Genomic DNA, 10393 nt, shown 5'->3' on the forward strand with positions numbered 1-10393 from the left:
TGATTAAGGACAATTCAATTCGAACTCAAGTCGAAGCATTTTTACTCGGGAACATTGGACACTTTCCGGACCGACCTCGTAAAGTGAGATATTTTCACTTCCAAGGTAAAAGTTTCTGAAAAATCTTCTTAAGATTAACACTCTAGGACTTAAAATGATCTCCTAACTTGTATTCTTCCGAATTTGTAAATTTGAGAACGTGTGTAAAAGAGACCTCTAATTACGAGCCATTCATCTATGCATTACATACGGATTATTTTTTTAAATTGAGACTCCACCAACAAGTGTTTCCAAAAGCACATTTCATTTTTTAAACTTAGCAATTTTTTCACCACCCTAGTATGAAAATGTATTAGATGAGAAGCCATGTCTGTATTGATAAATATTATTTCTTATTAGAAGAGTAAGAAATTAAATAAGCTAATAAAATTTAAACTACACAGTACTACACGGTCAACCACGAAACGTGATATTGTGTCTACTGGAGGTGGCTCGACTGGCTGCTCGATTTTTGCTGGAACCTCCGTGTTTGGTGCAACTCGAAAGGGAAATAGCCGCAGAACAACAGAGAGACCTTCACTGCCCTTCAGACAGCGGCATCTCCCAGAACAGCTTAGTCTCCCGGAAATTTCAGTCGCTGTCTACAACGGCCTCACCAAGACCCCCAACATACAAGATAAAACACAGCAGGTAGACAATTAACTTGCTTGCGCAATAAAATAGCTCACTCGGGCGAAATGATCTGATTAAATCGCCTATCGGTCACGTCCTAGTTAAGCGATCCTTTCATCCTTGACACGACGAAGAGTCGAAGACTAACTAACTGAATAAAAGCCCGTAAGTTTGATCTACTAACACAGCTCAAATTTAATCTCTTTTAAATTCCAGGGATCATAGCACAGGGAATGAAAAACTGGTTCAAAAGAATTAAAAGGACTTCAAATCTTGTTTTACTGTTTAATTTAAAAAATGAAGGAATATGATCAGATATTATTTAACGACATGTGATTTTAAGGGATCTGATAATATTTTTAAGCAATTTCAAACAATTTATTCATAAGAATCGAGGGATTTCAAAGCGTTGCACGTATGTAAAGTTAGAATATTAAAAAAATTCTGAGACGTTTTCTAGAGCATCAAAAAATTTCAAATATTCCAAAGGATTAGAAGTAGTTTGCGATATTTTAAAGAATTTCAATGAATTATCACGAGATGAAGAAAATTTCAAGGAATATCGTCATGATTTATGATACCTTCTTGAAATGTCGGATAGGATCCGATAAATCCGGATACGTTAAAGATTTTTATCGGTTTCTATCAGTAAATTTACACGGTATTTGTGTCATTTTTTCGATCCGCATATTACACTACTCGGTTTTTTGTCAGTCTATCCCGAAAGTTACACGGTATTTGTGTCCTTTTTTTATCCGACTTGACGCGGCAACTGACCGGTCCATAATATTTATTCGATCTGTTTTTGTATCTGTGTCTATACGGACTTTTTTTGATCCGCATATTACGCTGTTCGGTTCTTTCTCAGGTTCTATCCAGAAACTTACACGGTATTTGTGTCCTTTTTTTATCCTGTTCTATCCGGCAATCGACCGAACCATAAGATTTATTTTATATGTTTTTGTATCTGTGTCTTTACGGAATAAATCTAAAGATATAACAAAAAAGGTATTTAAAAAATAAATAATAATTGAATGCGAGTATTTTTTCAATACATGTTAATGCCCCTGCTTCAAATGAATACATATATTACATTTTTAAACATTATATTACAAATAAAATTTCTAACGCTAAGGGGGACCTAACCTACATATCTATACCTAAATCTATCGCCTAGTAGTCGGGAGTGCTAACCACTGCGCCAAACCGACAAGTTAAAACTTGGTGAAAATGCCATCCTCATAAGCTACAGTTCAGAAAAATTAAAGTACCAAATTTTGAGCTCTCTTTTTCTAATTATTTATTATGGTGCGACGTTATGTAAATGTAAAATACACGAACTATTAACAGGAATATCAGTAAAATAATTATTAAATAAATAATTTAAATCAACTACAATTTTTCTTCGTGCAATATTTGATTTTTTCACGTTTTAGACCACTTTAAAAGTTCTGATAATAACATTTAATGATCATTTAAAATTTGTATCGACGGAACTTAAAAATTTTACCACGTTGCGCAACAATTTTTTTAATAAGAATTTTATTTAAACATTCGTGTAAATATTTGCTTTTCAGGTGTTTTAAACTATTCTACAGCGATTAAGACACACATCCAAAGTCATTTTTTCTGAACATTAGAAATTTTTCATGAAGCTGGAACTTCGAATATTTTCCTTGAAAAAAGTTATAAGAACATGTCCGCTTGGAAGCCGGATAGAGCCATCTAGGCAATCGTTTTCGGACTTAAACGGAAACAGTCTCCTAGTGGAAGTACCGACATAGTTCCAGATAGGGCCGTATAAGTTCCCGTCAGGAAAATAATTCAATTTTCTATTTTCGATGTTCGCTTCAAATGCGGATAGATCCAGGTAGAAAAGCGTTTTTTGACTCAAATGAAAAGTCTTCTAATGTAAGTTCCGAGAACATCCCAGATAGGACCGCATGAGTTCCCGCCAGGCGAATAATTCAATTTTCTATTTCCGATGTTTGCTTTGAATGCGGATGGATCCAGATAGAAAATCATTTCCGTCTTCTAATGTAAGGTTCGAGAAAGTTCCATATAGGGCAGCATAAGATTTTGTCAGCCAAATAATTCAATTTTCTATTTCCGATGTTCGCTTCAAAGTCGGATATATCCAGATAGAGAACAGTTTTTAGACAAAAGAACTCCTCTAATTTAAGTTCCGACATACTTCCGGATAGGACCGCATGAGATTTCGTCCTGAGAATAATTCAATTTTTTTGCTTACGATGTTCACTTCAAAGCCGCAGAGAACCGGATAGAAACCCGTTTTTATACAAAAGAAAACATCTTCTCATTGAAGTTCCGACAAAGTTCCAGATAGGGCCGAATAAGATTTCTTCAGGCAAATAATATTCAATTTTCTATTTTCGATGTTCGTTTCAAAACCGGATAGGCCCAGATAGAAAACAGTTTTTAAGACAAACGAACACAGTCTTCTCATTTAAGTCTAACGGATCCTATCCGTCATTTTAAGCAGGGATATTTAACGGGATTTCAAGGAATTTTATCATTCTTAAATGCAGGCTCAACGAATTTATTCCTAATAAATGAACGATTTCAAAGGATCTCAAAAAATAATAAGGATTTTAAAATGTGTTAGGGAATTTTCAATGATTTGAAATAATGAAAATATTTTCGGATAGCCCAGTAAACGAGAAAAAAAAGATTTAAAAAAATGAAAGGGATTGCAATATGGAATTACAATAGAATCTTCAAAATTGAGGAATATCCTCAGGTGTCATTTTCTTTAAACGATTTTATGATATCTTAATGAAATTTTAAAGAATATATTCACAGAAATTAAGGGATTTAAAAATATTGCAAATATTTACGGATATTTACAAAATTTAAAACTAATTCCAATGATGTAAAAGCACTAACCAACTTCTTGCTTATTTAAAAAGATTCCAAGCAATTTCAATAATTTTCAACAAATTTAAAAGAATCTTTAAGATTTTAGGGGGTTTGAAAAGTCTCTAGAAATATCATCAGATTTCTTATCATTTCTAAATTATTTGAACAAATTAAAAAGATTGTCGGATATTAAAAAAATCTATGATCTACTTTTCTAGATTTGGCGACAGTTTAAACAGAACTTTAAAAAATCTAAAACCTTCAGTAAAGTTCTTCGATTTTCTAAATTATTGTTTTTGTTGAATATTTTTGTACTAGATGACACAGATTTTGATTTGTTCTATTTTTCAAAAAGTGTATAGTTGCTTTGTTACGCGATTCTTTTGAATCTATTTCGTTTACTGAGAGTAGTGCAGTAGTCCAATTACAGGGAAAATAAGGAAATTCTTCTGAAAACGGGGAGCTTTTTGTTCTTTTTAAGTTACCAACTTAAGCGAAAATTCATAATTGCAACACTTTTATAAAAGCACCACCCATTTCATTGAACTAGAGAACTAATACGCGAGATTTTTTTTGTCTCACAAAATTTTGAAATTACAATATGAAATTAATACAAACATTTTTTTCGTAGTAGCTATTATATGTATAAACAAAATAATATAAAAGAAAAGCAAGAATAATATTTTTGTTAATTGATGAGAATAGATATCTTAACTTCAACTTTAAAAAATGTGTAAAAAGGACGTACCAAAGGACGTCCCGAATTGGGATACAAAATGACGTCCTTTGGTATGTTCTTTTGCACGTCCTTTGGTACGTCATTTCTGAAGTTATTTCCTTTTTGAAGAAAAAACGTTTAATAGATTGGTACATAGGCCAGGAAAACATATATGTTCTAGGTATTCAGCGTGATCATGACAAACTCGGCACCTATCGTTGGGAACTTCTTGGCATAAAATGCGGTTACGGTATACTAACGTGGAAATTACACCGTCTTGGCACGCAAAAATGTAACTCTCTGTATCTGAATTAAGCCCTGATGATTTGGTTTTCCTCAATTCTGATGTTCAAATTCAAGCCAAGAGTCTCGACCGCCTGCTTCGCGTTTTCGTAAAGGAACGCTCTTTTGCCAATCATCCAGTGATTTCTGACAATTTTCAGGAGAGGATCTCTGCCATTTGCAAGGGTGTAAGCTGTACTTAGAACAATTCTGTTATGAAAGCACATGCATGATCTTACGTGTGGCGAAATCAAAGGCCTTAAGCTTGTTCTTCGTCAACTGAACCATTCCAAACAAGTAGAGTAGAACCGGGACGGCAAGCCTTTCAGTCGCAGATACCATATATAACACTTATATTTACAAGCTCAGGGTCCTCGGGAATGCTTCAATCTTTCCTTTGTTCAGACGAATTTTGGCACACTTGTCCAATCCAAAGTCCATGCCAATTTCTCCGTACTGCTTGACGATATTTAAAGCACTCTGAAGTTTGCTTTTACCAGAAGCATAGATTTTCAGATTATCCACATAAAATACATGATTGACATGAGAGATAGAGGAGAAAGTGTGATGCCATAAAGCAGAGGGCTCATGGTGACGTTTTTCATTGTCACTCGATACTTTGCAAATAAGATATTAAATTTAGTTTCCTAGAGGGGCATCAACCTCTCTATGCTTCTCACTGTGTAGGGATGAACCTTCAAGGTTTCTAACAGCCAGATGACAAGTCTATGAGAGGTTGAATCGAATGCTTTCCGGTAGTCAATCCAGGCCGTTGACAGGACGCGCTGATGGGCTGCTGCGTCTTTGCAGAGCACCTGTCAATTAGCAGGTTCTCTCAGCATCCTGCTACACCTGTTTTAGAACCACGTTTTTCGTACATCTCTCTTGACAGAGGCTCAATTCTTCGAACAATCCTTTTTTTAAGGACAACTTTAAAGATTGTATACAGTGTGTTAAGACAAGTTATTGGCCTGTAATTATTTGGGTTGGACAAATTGCCTTTTATCAGTTGGATTATAGTGCGCCCCAACACCAACCACTGAGGAATGGGGTTTTCCGACGTTAAATATGAGGTGAATATGCGGGACAGATTTTGGCTTGTTGAAGTAAACTTCTTCCACCAGAAGTTCTTGATATCATGAGGTTCTGCCGTGGAAAAGTTCTTCGTCGCAAAACTCCTTAAAGCGGATGATATTATCAGTATCTTCTTTCAGCTCCAGTGTTTTTGGGTTCTTGTATACCTCTCTCCAAAAAGTTTTAAACTCGTTTGGCTTGGGTGGATTTTTGACAGAAAGAGGGGGAACGCTGAAGAGGCGCGATGGGTCAGCAAGAAACTGTTAATTCTCCCTTATCCATCTCTCCATCTTCTGGATTTTCCTCCTTGTATCAGATAATAAACGTATTTTGTCAGCAATATGCTGCTTGATTGTCAGCAGCTTCGTCTTGTTCAGTGTGTAATTGAAGGTCCTGTGTTCTTGAGCGAACTTGCGAACCTATCCGTGAGCGGTCTACCGGATATTATGTAGTCAAACTTTTGATCCATCGTCGGTTTTGGCCTTCGATTTGAATCAGCCAACGCTCTCGCCGCACCATAAGCTAAAGAATTGATGGTCCAGATGTCGGACTCTTTCGATATATCCTTACAAACGGAGGCAATGTCTGACGCGAAACGTGCGTCAACGAAACGTGCGAAAACCTCCTCTAACAGGGATAATGCTGAACAACCGGCGTTTCGCCGGTTTGTCGTCGTGTTTCCATATAAATTATATTCAGCACCCCGATTTTTAGGGCAATCGGCACTGTTTGTCGACCCACTGTCGGGTGCTCTGCGCGTTCGACTTCTTACTCTGAGAGGTCTCCGGCATCCAACAGTTACCGTTTAAGACACCTCGCCCAGGTGCCATTCAGCATTCGGCATTGTTATTATGCCTGCGCTTAGGGGTTATTCCTACCGGACCATCCCTGGACAATTGTCCGCGACTGCTTATTGATTATTGTAACCATATTTACCAGACACCCGTGGTGAAGTAACTCTCTATCCGTAACCCGAGGACGAGGTCGCTGAAACCAATTCTAATACTCGTATAACTTCAGCTATTTACAATTTGTCCCTAACGTCTGAAAACTCCCTGATTTTCTAAGATTATACGTTTGACTACCATATTTTACCTCTCTGTGTTTTATGGGGTTAAGACTGTCATTATGCTAAGTACACAATTTCTGCATTACTTCTTTTTCGTTTCTTTATTTTTTATTCTTTTATTCGTCTCATTTAGTTGTGTACAGTCATTATTGGCTTTGTATCCCCTGAACATTTATATGGATTGCATTTTTCACCTGTTACCAAAAATGAGTGTGCACTCTGAATGGTATTTACTTGTGGAACACGTTAAACAGTGCTGTTGAATACAGCATTGCTTCATTTGGCTTAACTTGATGACTTGCACGAGCTGCTTCTCTTTTCAACGTAGCGCCAACCCAACGGGTGATCCCTTTCCATGAGCAGTTCCATAACAGTGCCATTCGCCTTCGATACCGAAGTCATTCTTATGGTTTACAAGGTTGCACATTAGCATTACCCGATATTTACCATGAGCATATTGTTTGATCGGATACCGAGCATCCTTTAGTCCTTATTCTTTTAATCCTCTTTTTTATCGTAGTGGGTCTCGTTCGGTGAACTACATCTCGTAGATAATCTCGCAAATTAAAATCGTGTAGTGCTAGGTCAGGCGACATTGGCGGCTTTTCAAAGGGTCCTCCTCTACCTATCCACTGACCTCGACAAATTTCACTGAGAAAATCTCTCACGATAACAGCGTAATGTGGGGCCGCGAGATCCTGTTGCAGCCACATTTTTGTTCGTGTGAATGGGTCGACCTTTTCAAGCAAAATTGGAAGTTCGTCTTGAATCAACTGTGAACAACTATCTCTATCGACATTGCGATCAGAAAAATATAGACCTACTAAATATCCATTAACGATACTACTCCAAACAGTTACGTTCCAGCGATGTTGATGGTCAATCTCTTGCATCCAAGGAGGATTTAGCGGAGACCATTGATGAGCAGTATGTAGAGCTGTGGCATTTGTTTTTCGGGTATGTACAAAAACAGAAAAAGGTCACAGCAATCGTCAATTGTTTGTCGCGTATGCACCAAAACGGAAAACGATCGTAGCAATCGTCATTTGTTTGTCGCGTATGCACCAAAACAGAAAACGAACGTAGCAATCGGCATGTGTTTGTCAAGCACCCGAAAGGTAATATAGCTTACGTTTAAGTTATCATGTATTATCTGTACTTCGTTATTTTTCATTTTTAAATATTAGATAAAACGTTGAGAAAAAGAATTCAATTATCTCTGCAACTAAAAATGCATCGACCTTTGTGAATTCTGATAATCGCCGCAATCCCTTTGGTTATGACAGACACTTTGACAAAGACTTTAGCATTATTTCTAGAAATTTTCACAATAAATTTTCGAATTTCTTGTCATTAGCAAGTATTTGTTCCAAATGTAGAAAACTCCATAATAGTGAAAATGAGATACAATCTGCAGATTCTGATAGCGATTGTGATCCATCTACTGCCAAAATAAAATGTACATCCAGGGAAGATCAACTGGAAAAACTGTTTAATCGATTAAAGAATAAATTTGCTTCTTTGAATAAAACTGATCCCCTGAGACTTGCTATTCTTACAATTGCTTCTGAATGTTGGAGTATTCGGCAACTAGCTTCAGAATTTAACACTTCTGAGAGAATGGTCAGATCAGCTAAGACATTAAAAAAACTAGTGGGTGCATTAATTATACCAACTTCGAAACTTGGAAAACGGTACCAGAAGAAACTGTAAAAGAAGTCAAAAAGTTTCACGAAAATGATATTAATAGTAAACTGAAGCCTCATAAAAATAAAGCTATTTCTGTTGTACACGACGGAAAGAAAGAAAAAGTACAAAAAAGGCTGCTATTATCTGATATTGAGTCATTACACATGGAATTTAAGAAATTTAATCCAGAGCATCAAATTGGACTGACTAAGTTGTCTCAACTTAATCCCAAGTGGTGTATCTTGGAAGGTACAAATCGTACTCACACTGTGTGTGTACAACACATGATAATCTAAAAAATGTATTTTATGCTGCTAATATAAAAAAGAACACAAGCGATTCAGATAAACAGCTTACAGATTACAAGGATTGCTTTTCATTGGCAGTGTGTAAACAGGCGAAAGATTCGTGTTATCTCAGAAATTTCCAATTCTGTCCTAAAATAAAAAAATTTACGGATTATATCATTGACACTTTGGAAAGAAGAGGTATAACTGGAATTATCTGCAGCTTGTAGCATTCAACTGATAGATTTACTCTTATCAAGCTGTGTCTTTTAATAAATAACTTTGTGTTTGAATTTGCTATACAGCTGCAAACATTAATCCCACATCATTTTATTTGTAAAAATCAATCGAGCTATATATCAGATCGGAAGATTAAACTAATCATCCTGAAGTTCTAGTTTATACCGACTTTTCAGAAAACTTTTCTTATGTTGTGCAAAATGCCGCACAACCATTTCATTACAATAACCATCAAGCAACCATTTATACAGTCGTAATGTATTACAGAAATTATGAAGAAATATAAAATAAAATATAAATAAAAAATACGAAAGAGCAGCAGTCACGCTCTTGTATCAGATAGCACAGCTCATGATGCTGCAGCGGCGTATGTAATTTCAGGAATTTTTATTCCTGAAATAAAACGGACGGTACAGAATGTTTGAAAAAATGATATATGTAAGTGATGGTGTTAAACAGCACTACAAACATAAATACCAAATGTGCAACCTTGTAAACCATTAGAATGATTTGGGTATCATAGCCTAATGGAACTGTTATGGAACTGCTCACGGCAAGGGATCACTCGATGGGATTGGAGCTACGTTTAAAAGAGGAGAAACTCGTGTGAGTCTTCAATCCAAGCCAAATGAAGCAATAGTAAATTCCACAACACTGTTCAACTGGGCAAAAAAATCCAAAACCTTAGGATTCACTATTATGGTGAGAAAGATCATAAGAAAACTCAACCTCATCTTAAAAAGAGATTTGCTGAAGCTTCACAAGTGAAGACCATTCAGAGTTTACACTCATTTTTTGTAACATGTAAAAAGTTAAATCAATTAAAATTTTCAGGTGAAAAAAATCCAATAATGATTATACGCAGAGAGGTACCATATTATGGTTAAACGTATAATCCTAGAAAATCAGGGTGCTTTCAGAGGTTACGGACCAAATCCTAATAGCTGAAGTTATACGAGTATTAAAATTGATTTCAGCGAACTAATATTAGAATCGGATTTAGTTAGCCCGTAAAAATAGAGGCTAGCTAGTTTTAGGTGAAAAAAAAACTTTCTTCATATTTGTTACATGGCAATAATACTCATTAAACGCAACTTTTTATGATTTCGGGCGCAATATTGGAACTGCCATGTTGTTTTTCTTATTTCACCAGACGGTCTTCGATAGAGTTCTTAAATATGAATATTTTGTGCCGTATAAATTTTTAATCGATCCATTCTATTTCTGGGCAGTCCACTGTACCGGTTGACGTTAAACATATATATTGGAATGGAATTTGGGTTAGACAAATGCGCCAAAGTTTATTTGAAGCGAGGAAAACCTAATGGCATCTCTTAAGATCCTGAGCTCGTTGATAGAAGCGCTATAGGACACCTTTGCGCTGTCCCGGTACTACTCTATTCATTTGGAGTAGTTCCATGGACAAAGAACGAGCTCAGATCTCTTGATATCGGGACAAGAAAGGTTATGCACATGAACAAA

General features: G+C 36.1%; 1 protein-coding gene across 4 annotated transcripts in view; it reads left to right on the forward strand.

Annotated features, from left to right (window-relative positions):
• The window catches only part of LOC117172355 (growth arrest-specific protein 2-like), a 410439-nt gene that overhangs the window by 331754 nt on the left and 68292 nt on the right, over positions 1-10393 (forward strand). For all 4 annotated transcript variants that reach the window (XM_033360191.1, XM_033360192.1, XM_033360189.1 and 1 more), the window contains one exon: positions 444-690. In XM_033360191.1, coding sequence (XP_033216082.1) covers positions 444-690 — 247 coding nt within the window. The remainder of the gene's footprint in view (positions 1-443; positions 691-10393) is intronic.

This window comes from Belonocnema kinseyi, chromosome 5 (genome assembly GCF_010883055.1).
Source record: "Belonocnema kinseyi isolate 2016_QV_RU_SX_M_011 chromosome 5, B_treatae_v1, whole genome shotgun sequence".
Taxonomy (NCBI): domain Eukaryota; kingdom Metazoa; phylum Arthropoda; class Insecta; order Hymenoptera; family Cynipidae; genus Belonocnema; species Belonocnema kinseyi.